Source organism: Pyrus communis, chromosome 1, assembly GCF_963583255.1.
Source record: "Pyrus communis chromosome 1, drPyrComm1.1, whole genome shotgun sequence".
Lineage (NCBI taxonomy): Eukaryota > Viridiplantae > Streptophyta > Magnoliopsida > Rosales > Rosaceae > Pyrus > Pyrus communis.
Window position 1 is genome coordinate 17726801 of NC_084803.1, and position 18053 is coordinate 17744853.

At 37.8% G+C, this 18053-nt stretch overlaps 3 protein-coding genes and 1 pseudogene across 4 annotated transcripts; 2 read left to right on the forward strand and 2 right to left on the reverse strand.

Moving 5' to 3' along the window:
* The first annotated feature begins 2661 nt into the window (after nt 1–2661).
* Nucleotides 2662–4941, forward strand: LOC137715305 (cold-regulated 413 plasma membrane protein 4-like). Its single transcript, XM_068454589.1, has 4 exons — nt 2662–3104; nt 4164–4271; nt 4353–4423; nt 4529–4941. Exons 1-4 carry the CDS (start codon nt 2974–2976, stop codon nt 4762–4764), a joined length of 546 nt encoding a protein of 181 aa, XP_068310690.1. The 5' UTR covers nt 2662–2973; the 3' UTR covers nt 4765–4941.
* On the forward strand, nt 4872–8050 carry LOC137715925 (lysM domain receptor-like kinase 4; annotated as a pseudogene).
* A 1370-nt stretch (nt 8051–9420) lies between these two features.
* On the reverse strand, nt 9421–11784 carry LOC137714127 (pentatricopeptide repeat-containing protein At5g66631). Its single transcript, XM_068453414.1, has one exon. The coding sequence runs from the start codon at nt 11660–11662 to the stop codon at nt 9686–9688; it is 1977 nt and encodes a 658-aa protein (XP_068309515.1). The 5' UTR covers nt 11663–11784; the 3' UTR covers nt 9421–9685.
* A 555-nt stretch (nt 11785–12339) lies between these two features.
* Nucleotides 12340–17776, reverse strand: LOC137738183 (protein DA1-related 1-like). 2 transcript variants are annotated; one of them, XM_068477822.1, is made up of 12 exons: nt 17193–17776; nt 16176–16314; nt 15871–15940; nt 15190–15523; nt 14424–14544; nt 14197–14280; nt 13945–14064; nt 13618–13830; nt 13468–13530; nt 13242–13360; nt 13101–13159; nt 12340–13000 (listed from the first exon to the last, which is right to left on the reverse strand). In XM_068477822.1, the coding sequence occupies exons 2-12, from the start codon at nt 16278–16280 to the stop codon at nt 12663–12665; spliced, it is 1626 nt and encodes a 541-aa protein (XP_068333923.1). In that variant the 5' UTR covers nt 16281–16314; nt 17193–17776; the 3' UTR covers nt 12340–12662. The 2 variants fall into 2 exon arrangements, with proteins under 2 accessions (XP_068333923.1, XP_068333915.1); XM_068477814.1 differs by having other exon boundaries at nt 16176–16320.
* Nucleotides 17777–18053: the final 277 nt, after the last annotated feature.

An 18053-nucleotide genomic window follows, 5' to 3' on the forward strand; every position in this document is an offset into this window, starting at 1 on the left:
CCAGAGGAAATCGAAAGTCCTATATTAGAAATACAATTCAAAGTATCAAAATTCTTCCAAATTATTAACCAAAGTATACTAAGAATAGGGTAAAATATATAATATGAAATTACTCATCAAGACCCCCAACATAGAGCGTATATCAAATATGCAACCCGTCTGTGGTATTCAGATCAAATCTAAACATGCAAGACTCATTAAACTTTTTGAAAACATTTTGAAAAATCATGCAACCCTTAAGATGTAGTATTCATCCTAAGTGAACTTGCATATATTAACCACAAGAAGTCTTTGTTAATTTCAAGGACCAACCTCGGACCAAAATTGCTTCAAATTACTTTTCTAAATGTCCTCATAGTGATCAAGCATTAAAACAAATCGATAGTTTAAACCGGTGATTAATAATTCAAAACCTGCATGCATAATATCATAAGTTAATTGAAAATAAACTGCATATTCTTACTAAGGCTCGTGGCCTCGCCCTAGCAAAAGAGAATTAGTTACGAACAATCATAAAATGAAACATTATTAAAAACAAGTGATAGAAAACACCTTGTAAATAACCAAAAGCTCTCTCAGCCGAATTCTCATTCTTCTCTCTAAAAACTCTAATGGCTAAACAACCTTATTTATACTACTATACAATTAAAATCCTTGCTAGAAAAGGTCTTCTGAAAACTAGGAAACACAATAACTTAAGAGAAACTAGGAAATATAATCTTAATCAAATATGGGAAATTTGCCTAGCCACAAATTAGCCACGTTTCTGCATCTTCAAGGCTCCAAAACAGGCCCAAAACAACTAGAATTAAAGCTTTAGATGTCCTGAGCATAATTGCAAACGGTCTTGAACCCAAAAGACATCAGCTTGGATGCTGAAAAAGACCAAATTAAACAAGCCAAAAAGGTCACTTTGACAGCACTGCACGCTGCTCCTTTCTTTCTTATCCATAAATTATTCGGTTGGTAGAAAAATATGCAACTTTGAAATGAACAAGCTGAGAGACACACGAACATCCTCCAATTGGAATCACTCCAAAATTCATCCGTTTGATCACTTTTTGCTTAAGAGGAAGTCAAATGTCTTATATTGTAAGTATAAAGTAAAGTATCAAAAATCTACAAAATAACCAATACTAAGATTAGGGTAAAATATATAGCACAATATTGACTCATCAGGAGACTGTAGACATAATTGTGAGTATCAATAACTTGATCCTCAAGTAATTTATTATTTAAGTGATTTGATATTCAAGTGATCTTGCAGAGCCAATATGACTAGAATAGTAGAGTCCTAACTCCAATTACGTAATACCGATTTAGTAAGACTGATTGTGGTAGGACATAAAATATGTGATTGTGATTATGAGTACCTCTCATTAGGCTTGATTGAGAGATATTCTAACAACTACCTATAAAGGATTGTCCCTGCTCTCACAGTACATGTCCTATACCAATGCTAAATCCTATTCACTAGCAATAGCATTTTAGATTGTAGAGGATAGAAGATAGTTCCGAGTTCTTCATCGCCATTATTTTTCTATGTATTCTACAAATAAGTTTGTCTATATTTTATATCGATTCGACTCATTATTCGTGATCCTGATGTCTAGTTTTTATGCTTTCAAAATATGTCTTACACGAAAGACTTACATTCAACCAACAAGAAAGCTAATATTCACTAGTATTAAAAATTGCAAGATGTATAACTACCATAAAGGCATGACGAGAAAAAAAAAACTGCACCAACGTTTGATAATCTTGTTAGAAGATAGGAGAAACGTGGAGGGGAATAGAGATAAAGTGCGACCAGAACCATGAAGACTTTATCGCCAAACAAAACTAAAATATAGGAGAAGCGTAGAGGGAATGACGAGCATCTTTGAAATTTTGGATTAGAAAACATAAAAGATTCAATCAATTCATAGAATGCATTTTTGAGTTTAACAATTAGATCTAGGTTCAAGAACTTAAAAACGGAAATGATGAACACATATTTTAATCTTTTACGCACTTTTCTTTATTCTTGATTGTTGATTCCATTTGATTTAGTTAATCCAATGTTTAGAAATAAAGAGGGATTGTAAAAAGCTAAAAAGGATGTGAGAAAATCTCTCCTCTAAAAAAATTGAGCTACTAAAAAATCAATATATATTATAATACATTTGCATGAAGACTCTTATCGCCAAACGAAACTACACCTAGAAGATTTATATATATTGTTAGAAGATAGGAGAAATGTGGACGGAATGACGAGCATCTTTTGGAATTTTGGATTAGTAAACAAAAATATTCAATCGATTCCTAGAAGGCATTCTTGAGTTCAACAATTAGACCTAGGTTCATGAACTTAAAACGAGAAAGAATAAACATATATTTTTAGTTTTGATCGTTGATTCTATTTGATTTATTAATCTAATGACTTAAAATAAAAAAGGGATTTTAAAAAACTAAAAATGTTGTGTGAAAATCTGTTCCTTAAAAGAATTGAGCCATTAAAAAATTAATATAATTATAATACATTGTTGGATTTAACGATTAAACGTGCTCAAGAATTTGAAGAAATTTATTGTGTGAAATATGAACCACTAAAAAGCTTTCTTTGGGATTTTGGACCAGATTTGGTGGTAATAAGACTCCATCAATGGAACATGAGGCATATGAAGGAAAATATTCGACCAAAACAAAAGCGAAAGGGAATATTCGAGCACTCTCACTTCCTGTGCGTAAGTGTAGAGATTTTTCAGTGTTGCCGTCAGATCGAGGAGGCAAAGACGAAAACATGTCGCGGAAGCATGCCCAGCACGTGGAATTCAACCCTCGTTAGGTAGAAAAACACGGGTTTGCTGGATTGGCGGCTGCTGCTTCAAAAGTTTCCGACCCACCATTCCATTCCAGTCCACGGACTCCACAGACTCCACAGAAACCATGGAGAAATAATGGTGGAGAAAAATTGAATCTTTTAGGGAGAATATGGACATGGGGTTTGCTGGATTGGCGGCTGCTGCTGCAAATGTTGGATTTGGAGAAGCAGAATATGAATTTGGATCGAGCGCGAGCAGGGCTCGAGCTGCCTTTCAATGGGGTGGAACCGTCTTTGCCTTGTGAGTCACTTCGCTACTCAAAAAATTATTCTTTTCATTCTTTTACAGTTTTACTTTGTATTCAACTGTCCCGGCTGGTTGAAATCTGGAAACCCAATTCATGAATTCGAATGTTACTTCCAGTGCTTGCAGTATTAGTTAGAATTAGTGAGACGACATTGATTTTGGTTTGCTTGGATTGGATGCATATGGTGCAAAAGGATGGCTATGTGTTGCTGAACTCTCAAGATGTGGACTTTGTTTCCATTCTCTACTTACCATATGCATCGATGATTTGGATTTTTAATTGAAATTGCAGCTCCATTTAACAGTCTGTTTAAATTCTGTATTGGGTTTGATAAATTAAACCGGAAGAAGAAACATATGAGAAAATCCTGTGAAATTTCTAGTTGAGTAATTGATGACAGAGCAAAGTAATTACCTTTCTTCCTATTATTTTTCAGTTTAAATTTATCAGTTTGTTTTGAGTGGCCCTGCCCACGAGTGTTTTGGTTTTCGTCTAATTCCATTGTTGTCACTGAAGTTTCGCGAGTCACATTTATGAGTATGATAGATTGATAGGTCATTAGAGACTGTTAAAGTACCTGTAAAAGTAAAATCTGTAATTTGTACTTAAATTTGACTGTTGTGACATTTTTTATTGTAACTGATAGATACTTGATATATTGAGATATATTTTCGATCAAATCGCTACCTTGTCTGATAGATTTTGTATGATGGCTTGAAATTGAATAGCACATTTTTCTCTTTTATTCCTTTGGATCAAATTTTGTTGTCTATTGATGTGTTCTTTGTTTCACTTTTCAATTTACAAAACTTCATATGTCCGGGGTTAAGGTTTCCAGTACATGCGTTGTATTGTTTGTGACTGCTACTTGATATTTGTCAATGATGATCACCTTTTCTCGATATTCAATTTCTACCAAAGCCTCTTTCATCAATGAGGTCTTCAGAAGGAAACTTTAGATAGACTACATCTGATTCCATCTTATTTTGACATGTCAACATAGCTCTTAGCACAGTAATTAATTCCCCAAATCCAACATTTTTTTTGCACAGAATTTTGTTAATCTTGAACCGAGCAGGGCGGAGATCAGCCATGCAAAGTAACTTTCTTGTACTGTACTTGTTTACAAGCTTCCCAACAGTCTTGTTCAAAATTTTGAGGTGCTTACTGATCAATTCCTTTCAAATTTGCATAACTAATATGCCCACATATCCATCAAACTTACAAATCGAAGTATGCAGGGGGCAATTCGGTTATTGGGTTTCCTTTCTAGCTGTTGCCGCAAACCTCTTCTTTCCTCAAACTATTCCAGGTATCTTTATAATCTTGACCATGACGTACTTCTTGACTTATGTCTATGATATGATTGTATTGTTATTTTAGATTTTCGGTTTCTGATGATTATATATGTGTGCAGTTTCTCGTTTTCTCTTGTTTGTCGTCACACCTGTCTGGGTCGCTAACGGACTGCGTGATAGTATCGTGGGCTGCATCTTTTGTCTAATACTCGGAGTTTCGCTGGTCATAACAGAGATTCGAGGAATCGGAGGTTTTTGTAACTGTCGATGTAATTTTCATTGCTTTGCTTATTGTCTTTGTATAGGATTTATCTTCTTCTTTACAATATTGTATCTATGCTCAGAAATTTGGTAGAAAAGGAGAAGATGTAACATGTATTCTAGATCATTTATCGGCTTGTTTCGATGGCTTGTTCCGAACTCAACGTTGTTTATGAATATTACTGAACAGCTCCATTGCAGATGCCATATCTACTTAGGCCAGATATATTTGATTGTGTTCATACTGTAAATCAACATAAAGCACTAATGCTTTGAAAATCTTTTACATCTATGTTGGCAAAGTTTCTGCCGTGTGAAATGCAGATTTGGAGACTTGGACCTTATGTCGAGTAAGAGTCTAATTGCCCGTCTGACGCATCATATATAGGAGAAATTATTGGGTACAAATTGGGCCGTGTCACGTGATAAGGGAACACTAATAGAATACGATAGTGTATGTATCTTGTTGCACGAGGGTTTGAAAATCATAACAAGTATTTAATTGTTCTTTAGTGTGCCTTCCTAACCAATGTTGATAACTGCCAAAGATTAGTATTATAATACAAACCTACTTTTCTTAATAAGAACAGAAAAAAAAAAAAAAAAAAATTCTTTTTTTTAATATTCCAAATCTTTCTAGGCATTTTTTTTCTTGACAGAACAACTCCAAATCTTTCAATTCAAGAAAAATGGATATCCCCCATCTCATATCTGCTAATGGCTCACCATTTTTGTTGCTCTTGTTTGATTTTTGCTCAGTAGCCTTACGAGGGACAGACCTTCACGGATTGTTACAACCCAAAAACCTACTCAAAATCTGTTCTTGGCTACACCTGCAATGGAGCAAGCAAGAGTTGCGAAACATTCCTCACCTTCAGATCCCGGGCACCTTACAACATGGTCTCTGCCATCTCCAATATGCTGACTTCTGACGTGTCTCAGCTGGCGGAGATAAATTCGGTTTCTGAGAAGCAACGTTCGAAACCAACAAGTTGGTGATTGTTCCGATTACTTGCTCCTGCTCAGGTGAGTACTATCAGCTAAACACGTTTCATGTTGTTGTGAAGGTCGATACGTTTTTAATCATTGCGAATAACACATTGCCAGGCCTTTCGACATGTCAAGCTATGCTGAACCAGAATAGTAATCTAACTGCAGAAAACTTGTACATTGGTGATAGACTCATTGTTGCTCTTAGATGTGCTTGTCCACAAAGAACCAAACTGATCTACGTTTCAAGTATCGTTTGACTTAATCGCTCAATGCGATTATGTTTCATTGATCAGCACGAAATTTGGCTCGGATACAGGGAGAACTCTTGAAACTAATGGGCTTTTGGAGCTAGACTCCACCATTTTCCCTTCACCACACTTTTATTTCCTTTGAAAAACCCTCCAAACAGTTCTCAAACCGTAGAGCCTCCCACATCATCACCATCACCTCCAGTAATACCTCCACCCCCCTCCAATAACTCAAACAAAACATGGGTTTACGCCCTTGGAGGAGGGGGATTTGTATTGGTCATAGGTGACATTATCTTCTGCACATTCTTCAGTGGAAGTACTAAGAAGGGTTTTGATCCAATTATTGCCTCAGAGAGCTTTGAGCCGCTTGAGAAACCACAAGAGAAAAAGGTGGAGGAAGAGGTCTTGGGACTTTTTAGAGGTTTATCTGGCATAGCTCAATCCCTCCAAGTTTACAAATTTGAGGATCTGCAACGTGCAACAGGTGGTTTTAGTACTGCTTATATGGTTAAGGGTCTGTTTATCGCGCCAAAATTAATGAGGATTTGGCAGCCATCAAGAAGATGAATGGAGATGTGTCCAAAGAGATAAATTTACTACAAAAGGTCAGCCATTCTGCTCTCATTCGCCTCTTTGGCGTTTTCTTTAATGTTGGACATTCATATCTTATCTACGAGTATGCTGTCAATGGACCATTAAGTGATTGGATCTACTACAGCAGCAATCATGGCAAGTTCCTGAATTGGACACAAAAAATACAGATTCTGCTGGATGTGGCCTCAGGGCTTCACTATCTCCACAGCTTCGCCACTCCTCCCCCATGTCCACAAGGATGTAAAGAGCAGTAACATTCTTCTCGACAGCGATTTCAGGGCCAAGATCGCAGACTTCAGTCTAGCAAGGTCAACAGAAGCACTGGAACGTGAGTTTTCTTTGACAAATCACATTGTCGGAACATAGGCTACATAGCTCCTGAGTACTTGGAAAATGGATTGATATCCACAAAGCTTGATGTCTACGCATTTGGCGCTCTCAGGCTGGAAGTACTCACTGGAAAAGAGGTCGCTATGTTTTACGACAAGAATATTTGCTTGTCTGATGTAGTATACTCTGTGCTTAACAACGAAGATGGAGGGCAGAGTTTGAAGGAGTTCATGGATCCTTCTATGCAAAAGAGTTATCCTCCAGAACTTGCTCTTGCAAAAGAGTTATCCTTTCATGCATTCGGTTTTAATTTTTGAAAGGATAAAACTGTTCATGTGAACAGTTACAACCGTTCTTGAAGATAAATGTGAACGGCTTTAATTGCTTCATTACGCCATTATAAATATGGCCGTAAGATCAGAAACCGAATAACAATTCCATTGCTTCTTTTTCCATACTTCACAGAGAAACACCACAACCAATTCACCAAGAATCCAAGTTTGAGTGCAAGAACTTGTATCCTGCAAGATAGACGTCCATTGAACTACTGCATTGGTGTAGGGGCGAAATTTCTGTCTTAGGAGATTGCTACTGCAAGCCTCTATCTTCTTAACCAAGTCAGTCTTTTGTGATTTATTATTCAGTTTTATTAATTATTTATATTGTGAGATATATTGTATCCTTGTGAATTTTCTATTTGAAATAAACTGTGCAATTGTTGTATATTATATACTTGACATTTGATTGGTTCTAACAGTTTATTCGCTTTTGAAACCGATGAGCGACTAACACCGAAGACATCAGCTATGGATCCAAGATCCTTGTAGCTTGGGGGCTGGGAAATGTATGTGACATATGTTTGACATGAGGTAGGGGAGTCTGCAGAGCATGAAAGGTCAGGGCCTGTGGTGGGTAGCAATGCAAATGCAAAGTTGCTGCTCGAAAACGATACGAAAATTAGGAGAAAGATGAAAGATGACCGCCATTGGTGTTGTTGCAACTTCAACAGCTAGAGTTGCAAGAAAAACAAATGAATTTGTGCTTGATTTTGATGAATGAAGAATTACAAGGAAAACAGGCCTTTTATAGACCTGAGTTTTTGACAATTTTGCAGTTGCTGACATGGCAGTTCCTCGGCTATGAATTTGTACTTGAATATCTCATTGCATCTTGAAATTGATAATAAATTCGAGAAAAATATTAGAAACTTGATTAGGATTAAATCATGCTTAAAATAAGAAGTTAGATATACTACTTGTCGTTATCCGGCCTGGCTAATATTTGACACAGGATTCGTCATTAATTTAAGTTTAATACATGAGCCCATGATTGAAAACGGCAAAATAGTTTCAATCTTGCCAATTCTTAATGGCTGCCTTCATTAACCCCATAAATTGTGCATGAGATTTCTATTTTTTTTTCTTTTTTTTGTATGACAAACAATATTTATAATATTATAAACTACTCTAATGCATTAAATAAGCGGTCTAAAATGGATGCAAAAAACGTATGTACTATTTTGACAAATTGACTTAACTTGCATATTCCAATACTTAGCATACCATTCCAATAAGAATACTGAACTTTAATCCCTTTCTCCAAATGTCCGCTTTTTTTATCTCCTTCGCTGACCAGTAGGTCGACTCTTCTTCTTGGGAATCGTGACATGTTGGGACTCGTAGTGGTAAGGTTGCTCTCTTGCAACCAAATTTGCCGAGTGTCAAGTTCTTATTAGTTAGACAAAGAAGTCACATTTTGAACACATCATTTCGTTTAATCATTTTATTACGTGGTAATCGTTTATTGGATGAGTAGTGCACTTTTTAAATACACGTCAGGTGTATATTGAACAGTGACGGGACTGAAATTGAGTTTTAAGGGTTAACTTTCCCTGCAGTGAGTCATCTTAAGTTTTAAGGGTTGGAAGCTGACATTGAGTTTTAAGGGTTAATCAACAGCTAAGTTCTTTTTATAGGTAAAAGTAAACTACATGATATTTTTGTTTTAATACTAAATTGATTAATATATACTCGTGATCAGAAATTCACCGGAATTTGTTTTCTCCATTTGGAGTGATCATTGTTCCGGATGATTCGGTGTGAAGGTGACATAGGTGCTGAAATAAAAAAAAAATCATTGATCTGGTGTGATTGGATATTAAGCTTGTGCTCGAGTTGGATAGTGCTGATTGAGCTAAAATTCTGGCAGTGAAGAAGAAGAGTAGCAGAAGAATACAGAGGTTTGTAGCAAAGGAAGGAGATCGCCATCGTTACGACCTGCTAAAATTCTGCAGGCTTCTCAATTAGTTATGGCAACATTTGCTTACGCGATCGTACTAGAAATCAAGCGACTCCCGACCCAATCATAGGTTCATGACCACATATTTCACACTAAACGGCTGCTAGAGAGATAAACATAACAAACTCAAAGGACGCCCGCCCAGAGTATTTTTTTTTTTCTTGCGAAACGATAGAGTATGTTAGATTAGCCACCGAGATTTGAACTCACGCCGTCGTGCAGGGCTCAACACCTTTCCAGTTTCCACCATTGTGTAAAGGGCCAATTGTGCCCGCCCACAGTAGTTGAATGACAATAGCTATACCAAAGTTTTCAGTAGAAACAAATAATCAGACAATTTAACGGAAAACATGTCTACAAAGCAAATGATTAATTAAGGACATGGGATTTGTCTAATTTCCATCCACTGAAGGGAAAAATAAATACCAGTACATAACAACACAAGCGCACACAATTAAGACAGTATCTGTAGTTGTAGATACAGTCCTTAACTTCACGATTGTACGATGCAAGTATTCCGCTACATAGTAAACCATTAGTACAAAAACTCTACCCGCCAGCTGATAAGAAACCATTTGAGTAAATAGAAAAAACTTTTGTAAGATCAGCAGAGCTTACCGTCCATAAGTGGCCGCGCAATGTGAGCGGAAGGGCGTCACTTACTTCCTCACAACTCTCTTCCACCGCGGCAGCCTCTCTCCGCTTTCCTTCCTTCCAAAGACTCTTTACAAGCAGCTCTTTTGTGGCGGCGTCAGGCACCAACTTTAAATTCCGTAGGTCTTCAAAAACCCGCCATGCAAGAGCAGCTCTCCCACACTTGCAATATGCTTGGATCAGGACCTTAAACATATAAGCATCTGGCTGAACTCCACTCTGCCTAACCATTGCAAAGAGTTTCTGCACAGTTTTGATGTCCGCATTTAGTGCAAAATGATGCATCAACCCTGAAAACGTCTGGATATCGGGAACAATCCCAGACATAATCATCTCTTCAAGCACATCCAATGCATCAGAATCCCTCCCGCACTTGGTCAATGTTCGTAAAAGAGAGGAATACAGAAGCATCAAATTAAAGTTCGATATAGGGCCACACAGGTTTCTATCATCGTGAAAGACCTTCAGAGCAGCGTCAGCTTCCTTTGAGATACCATAAAAATCAATGATCAACCTGATAGTGCAGAAGGGCAATCTCATTTGCTCAATCCTTATTTTGTTTAATAGTTGGTCAACCAATTCAGAAAGCCCGTGGCGTGCTAAAAGGGTCATCATCCTTTGTACTGTGTAAATATCATGAGTAAAACCCGGCTGACAAGCGACCCAACAGAAAAAACTCCAAGCTGTTTCTGCTGATTTAAAATTCCTAAGAATCTTGCATACTAAACGAGTAGTCCACACAAATCTTGCCTCCTCCAATGCTGATACCTCATCAGAGTTCCATTTTTGCAAGGCATTTGCTAATAATCTTGGGTCTAACCATGGCTTTAACTGAACCCCATTAACATCACCAACTCCACCAACATCATCACCAGCATCCTCACCACTATCCTCATCGTCATCGTCATCACCATCACCGCTATCAACACAATACTTTATGCTCTTGATTCCCTCATTCGGCAACATTTCTCTTAGAAATTCATCAGTCTCATGAACAAACCCCGCCTCTTGAATCCGTTGCAAAGACAAACGCATAGCTCGCCCGGGCAATATCCCATCAACCCGCATTTCTTTAAGTAAATTCTCAACCTCGTCAAACTGTTCAACACCAACACATGCATCTACCAAAACTGAAAACTGGTTCAAAGTTCGCTTCACCCTCATCAAAGGCAGCACATTAAACACCTCCATTGCAGATTTCCACTTCCCAGAACTCACAAGGTGCTCAATCATCACCGTATAAGTCCGACTATTCGGGATTGCCCCTTCTTCAATCATCATACTAAAAACCCTCACCGCCTCTGAATCTTTTCCCATTTGCGCAAAAATGCGCATCACAATGTTATAAGACTCCACGCACACACGTTTCTCCGAGCTGACTCTATACTCATCCCATGTTTTAACAACTGCCTCGACATCTCCAACCGCAGCCTGCCACTGCATAACATTCATGAAGCTGACGCGAACATTTCGAAACTTCCCAGCATGAACTGCTTCAATGAGGGAATTAAGCTCCGCAGCTCGGCGAGACTTGGCAAGCACTGTGGCCAAGGCATGAACCGTGTTCTGGGTATGATCGAAACGAGGGTTTGATTCGAGAAACTCAACGAGGGAGAGGGCGGAATCGGCGGAGGGCGCGGAGCGGAGGGCTTGAGTGACAACAAAGGAGTCAAGAAGCCGGTCGTTTGCGAGCGGAGCGAGAGAGTTTGGGGCGTTGGACCGGAGCCGGAGACGAATGGAATCGATGAGTTTGGCGCGGTGGAGGTAGTGGGAGACCTTGTTGGGAAATGGATCGTGAGCATAGTGGCAGGTTTGTTGCTGGGTGAGGATGTTGATCAGGTTTGTCCTGCGAAATAGTTGCTTGAACTGCATGTCAAAGCGTCGAACAGTTGGTGTGCACGAAGTTATAAGCCATCGGCCAAGGGTCTGGCGGGTGCAAGCGTTGGAGGTTTTGGTCTATTTGGTTTAAGTGCGCGGCGGGAGAACGATTTATTGGAAGCGTTTTCATTGATCTCGTCCTAAACCATGTCATGACTTTTATTTTAGAATAGGACTTCAATGCTAAGAGTGTTTAAACCGGTAGATTTGATATTCATAACCGTTAAATCTTCTATTTTTCAATCTCACTCGTTCACTTTCTATACCATTCATTATTACATACTATTTTACATGAGAGATTTTTTTTTTTTTTTTTTTAAATTACGAAGACATTAAAAGTAATAGTTTAGGGCGTTCTGACATGAAAAATACTTGGCTTGGCTTTCGCGTAAGAAATCATCATATGCCCATAAATCACAGTTTGATAATGAGATACATTTGTGTGCATATTAGACTGTTATAAAGGTAATGAGCATCAAAGAAGCCAAATCATTCATTATTATACTCAAGCCAAGAAGTTTTTCAAAAATTAGTCTATCGAACACTGTATAGAGCCCTATTTTAATTTTTTTTTTTTTTTTTTTTTTTTAACAATAGATAGAGGCGATAAAAAATTCAAACTCAAAACATTAAATATATCAGTGAAGGATGGTCACACTTGGTATCTGTGGATAAAAAAAACGTCACAGGCACAAAATATCAAAATGTAAACATTTTTGGCCTCTGAAAGCAATCCCTTCAAAATTGTCATCCCTCTTTTTGTTACAAATTGTGCCAAACAGATTGAGTGTAAAAATGTGGTGGTATAATTTATACATATGTTTCATATGTCTCCCAAACTGTTTGGAGATGACAGCAATTCACACAGAAATGAGCATTCTCTTTGCTGATCTCTATATCAGTATATCTTATGATGTATATCCTATAAAATCAATATGGGCAAGGCCTAGGTATGGATTTATGCAGTAACAACTCTTTATATCAACCCTACGAGTCACTCGGGAAAATTTCCGATCAATCGAATATGGTCGAGGGTCCTCCTCAGACCAAACTTGAGCACAGCTTGGTTACCTATCCTGAACCCTTCTCCGTAAGCTGTTGATGAATCCGACTCAATTTGGTGTTTGAAAAATTCACCGAGTTTTTTCTCAAAGTCAGAGCGTTTACCCTTCTTAGATGATGCCAAACTAGATGAGGACGGGGAGGAGGAAGAAGAGGATGATGATGAGGCAACATCACTACCTGGTGTAGAATACGTCTCGGCGTCCAGCCACATATGTGCTAGCACTTGGCAGATACCTTCTTCGACCTCTGGGCTCAGGTTTGGATAGCCTGCACAACAACCTATTAGTAAATGCAAGCAACCAAAAGGAAATGTTACAAATGTCATAAACGGAATATTGAGTGCAGGTCCTGCAGGACAGGCACACACCGTTAAGCCTTAGCCATGCGTGCATCATCTCATGAGCCAGAATTGACCCTGTCAACAACCTGTGTTTATAGAAGTTTTAGGTCATAGACAATTAGCACATGACTAATGACATGGATAAAGAGGGAAAAAGAGAAATATTACCTAGGAAGGCCATACAACACGAGAATTGCTGTTACTTCACAACGACGAATCAACCTATGAGGCTCAGTTACCATGTCTATCATCCGGTAGCCATCTCCAATCTTTGGCCTCCTCAGAATCTGCAACATAGTAAAATATAAACATAGAACTCTTGTCCAGTGAACTGATAGCTTAGAAAATATAAATGCCACTTTTACAGCTAAAATTTGAAGGAACAAATTCCTACAGTAGTAACGGTCTGTTCTTCTGACAAGCAGAGTCCTCTAGTCTCCGGCATGTGATGATGACCCTGCCCACATCAAAGTTCAAATAAACATCAGATTGAAGAAATGCAATGGCACGTTATTTTTCCAAGCTTTTAAGGCGTCAGTATTACATTCTTTTCTCCCTCCATGGCCTCATTTAGAGCTTGTCTCTCGACCAAGAGCATTGGAACTTGCTGCTTCACTTTCATGTTTAAACCTTCATAAAAATCTTGTATTTCAAGGTAAAGGGGTTGACACTCGTGAGTGTCCATAATTGCTGAGTCTAGGCACTCCAGACACAGCTTCCGACCATCGTCAAGTAACAAATATCTTGTGTCTCGGGGCTGCAAGGTTAGAAGGCATATCATTACTAAAAATAATGTCTTATATCCTTTTCAGTTCCTTCAGGATTTATTGTTTTGTTGCAAAGAGGACAGGTTGTGTTTTCATGAACTCACCTCCATTCTTTCACAGCTACAACACCGAGGGGTCCTATCACGCTCATGAGCAGGACAGTATTTTTGTAGCCAGAAAGGATGTGCTCTATATTCAATAAGCCCAGCTGAATTTGTTGGGATCTATAAAGAAAGAACCGAAAAAGAAAAAACAGAAAATTATAAGGAGAAATAAATTTAAAAGGGCATGCTTCACTCTTTATAAGAAAATGGAAATGCAATATCATTAAAGAACTAAATAGAAGATAAACTTACGAAACTCTTGCAAACATCGCATTTTGGGTGATGCTGCTCCTTATAGCAGGATTTGTGGTAAGGGTGATTCCCAGACATAGAATACTGTCATGGATGGGAGATCCAAAATTAATATATAGCTATATACAATCATGTTTCCAATTTTAAAAATAACTTGGCTGGGAATTCAAGTATTTTGTCAGCCAATTCCAAAGAAAATTCTTACTGAACAAGAGCCAGATTCTGACCTCATAATCAGTAATTGGAAGATTGCAAGCACGGCAACGGAAGCATTCTGGATGCCAAACAGCACCCATGCAACTCAAATATCGTCCATGGCCAATTCCCGACTTGCAGCCAGCACATGTCCTACAAACAACAATTTTAACAACCTTCTCAGGTTACATATGCACCTTTGGAATACAGCTATAAAATTACATGAAATGCAAGACTCAATTCTCAAGTGGCCTAGTTTTATGAAACTACCCTATGTGAATTCATAAAGATTGTAACGATCTTGCACCTCTGATTCATAATAATTACAGTAAAACAACTCCAGAAAAATTACTACACTCCTCTCTGGTTACGGAAGAGACACGTGTATAGCAAAGGATAAATTTATATCAACCTATTTTTCTCATGCTCAAACAAGTTACACATTTATAATTTGATTTTGTACCTTTTGTATCAATTCTTACCACATAGGTTGAAAACTCATCAGGTGGCTTAATATAACTAAGCGTGTGAGCTATAAAGCTAGTCTAAGCTTCCATATGGGCAACTCAAACTTCATTCCTTTCCCTTTACATCCATATTGTTTCACAACTTTTTAAATGTTTACTATCGAACAAAGTTACATCTGTATTGTTTCACAATTTTTTTTGAATGTTTACTATCGAACAAAATCTAATCATTTTCAAAGCTATTGCGAACCTGTAGATAACAGAAATTGGCATATGACAGTACTTGGTTGACTAGACTAGATTCAAGAGATAGCTAAGTGTCCGTATTCACCTGTACCCAGCTGGCGTGAAGAATGAAAAAGGTTGAAATATATTGCCATTATCATGTCGAGGAGGAGAACCCATGATCAAACTTTCTTGAATAGCCTTTGCAAGTTGTTCATCTTCCTCCAATTGAACTTTAGCACTTTGTTCATCTTCCTCGTAGTGAAATTTTGCGGGTTTTTCATCATTGTCCGACTGAACTTTGGCCGATCGAGCATCATCATCTGATTCAACTTTGGCAGATCGTTCATTATCGTTTGATTCAACTTCAGATGATTGTTCATCATCGTCTGATTCTACTTTAGCCGGTTGTTCGTCATCCTCTGATTGAGATTCATCTTCTGAAAAATAAGTAGGGTAATGGATTATAAGTAACTTATCACTCAAACAGAAGATAACAACCAAATTTTATGATTATGCCCTTTTAGTGGAGTAATGCAGAAGTCACGCTCTATGCTTGATAGAAAATGTCACAATTCAATTCATTAAGGATTTCAAGAAGCATTTGCACACCTAAAGCATATTGCTCGATCGCTCATGTCTAGCACTAGTAGTTACTAATCCTTGTATGAAAAGTGGGGGAATTCCAATTTATTCAGTTAGTCTATTGTATCCCAGTGAGGAAACTCTTGTGCTTATGCAGCATATGCAAGTTATCAATTGGTTTTTGCAAGTTTGTCAAACTTACCGATTACATTTTTTCCTTTTTGATCTAGTTCTGAAAGGGACAGTGCAATAGCAACATCTATGTCTTCTTCCTGGATTACAAGTTGCCAACAACATACAGTTAGCATCATACAATAACACAAAAATACAAGCATGATCAGTATGCAGGAAACTTCAGACTTAGGTTATCATGGTTATTTCTGTCAATTAACTTTGTGACGGGTAGATATCGGTCTACCGACTATGGGCATAAAACTAACCCACCTCAACATTAAATGTGCAGGAACAATGAATAATTGGGTTTATAGAAGTCAAAAGAGTAATTACCACAGAATCACGAGGCTCGTCCCATGTTCTATCCTCTCTAATTTTCTTCTTATGAGAATGACCCTTATGGCCAGAACCTTTAAGAATCTTAGTTAGCCAACCCATAACTAGAAATATTATCCGCCACTAGGCTGGCAAACTGTTCCTGCACCAGGAGTCTATTATTTAGGGAAGAGAAAGCACAACATTAAATAGACAGCAGAAACAAAAACAAAAGGCAAAAATAAGAGATATTTTGTGGCACAAATGTTAAATTGTGCTAGCCATTAAACATCGAAAGAAAACATTAATGGATGTCATGACTGACTAGCCCGATACAGACTGAGAATAAAAAATAAAGATGAAGCGAAGAAATAGGGTGGACTAAAATTGGTTCTCTCCCGTGAAGTAATCACAATGACATTTGCAAAGCAAGAAACAGCAAGAGTGGGATCGGAGAATATCTATGAACAGCATACACACAATAAGCCTTAATCTGGGAACAATTTCCAGAGTTAGGGTGGTAGCACTGCAGCAGTTCGCAGAACATGCCATATGTACCAAGAATAGATAAGCAACGAAATCATAACTAAGACAAGGCATGAAAACCGGAAGAAAAAGAAAAAGACATAAATTCTAGCTAAGCTAACTATTATACATTCTCAGCAAGTTTCTTACAGCATACAGGAGCAACATACAACCATTTAACAGATTCATATAATACTAAAATGACTACGAACCAACGGAATTTCGCTCTGTGGCATTCACACCCTGTTCCAATAAGCACAATCCAATTCAAAGAAATTAACCTAAATAGAATGAAAAAGAAATAGCAATATCGATTGGAAGTATCCCAAAAAAGCTTCCTTTTCCCAAAATTCCGATAGCATGCAACAATCCACAATCCATTATCATCGAACCACATATTTGTACGATAACACGTTCAATCAAAATAAAGAAACAAAATTGAAGCAGGTGGGGCATTCAAATTCAATGAAGAAAGATAAGCTAACAAAACAGAAGTCCCAGAAAATCTACCTGAAACAAATTAAGATTCTGCAAAAACAGTAGAATCTGATGAATCCCAGATGAGATAAAGTTCCCAAATCCCCATCATACCAACAACAGCTTTTCAGTCCTGCAAATCGCTCAACCTTTCCTTGAACATAGTCACAACCAATTTAGTAAAGATAAAGGGTGGGTACTGCTTCAATACTACGCAAAATTCAGGACCAAATTTCAAAGGGGTTATAAAATATTAATAGAAAATTGCGAACAGGTGAAGCTTTTTGGAGAGCTCTGATCATCATTAGGGTATTAGAATCCACTTTTTCTTCTTAAAGCCCACCAAAAAAAGACAGAAACTTGAAGATAGATGAATTGCAATGAATCTCAAAGGTTTGTGCTTTTCTTGCAATTGTTTCTAATCCCATGTGGGTCCTCTACCAATTCTCTACCACACTCCACTAAATGTCAAAAACTCCATCAAATCTTTTTCTGGTTGACAAAGAGTCAAGAGGGTGATGTTTGATCTTCCCATTTGGTTACGACTGAAAGCGAGGTGGCTCCAGAGGCAAAGCTTACCCAGCCACTGCTATTTGCTATTGCTTTTCTAAGCTCTTAAAATCCTCACTGTGGCATTCTGCCTGCCACATGGGTCCCGTCGATCTTCCCATATTTCAAGTCCGTTTACCAAAACATTACGCATTAAATTATTAGTTGTTTGAGAGAAGAGAGCTTGAGTTATGCAACTGAGTATACCGACATGATTCAACGTTATGTATTTAAAATTCGTCGAACTTTCCAACTAATAATTTTTTTTTCTTCACAATGAAGGATGTATAATATCTGTGTTTGGTACAATATCAAGGTATAAGTTATAACTAATTTATTGTGTGG

Coding starts and splice junctions, on each gene's coding strand:
- LOC137714127 (XM_068453414.1), bottom strand. CDS start 11,662: ATGCAGTTCAAGCAACTATTTCGCAGGACAAACCTGATCAACATCCTC.
- LOC137715305 (XM_068454589.1), top strand. CDS start 2,974: ATGGACATGGGGTTTGCTGGATTGGCGGCTGCTGCTGCAAATGTTGGA. Junction 4,272..4,352: donor GTCTTGTTCAAAATTTTGAG/GTGCTTACTGAT, acceptor CGAAGTATGCAG/GGGGCAATTCGGTTATTGGG. Junction 4,424..4,528: donor CTTTCCTCAAACTATTCCAG/GTATCTTTATAA, acceptor ATATGTGTGCAG/TTTCTCGTTTTCTCTTGTTT.
- LOC137738183 (XM_068477822.1), bottom strand. CDS start 16,280: ATGGGTTGGCTAACTAAGATTCTTAAAGGTTCTGGCCATAAGGGTCAT. Junction 14,065..14,196: donor GCGATGTTTGCAAGAGTTTC/GTAAGTTTATCT, acceptor CTTTCTTTATAG/ATCCCAACAAATTCAGCTGG. Junction 13,831..13,944: donor GTAGCTGTGAAAGAATGGAG/GTGAGTTCATGA, acceptor CTAACCTTGCAG/CCCCGAGACACAAGATATTT.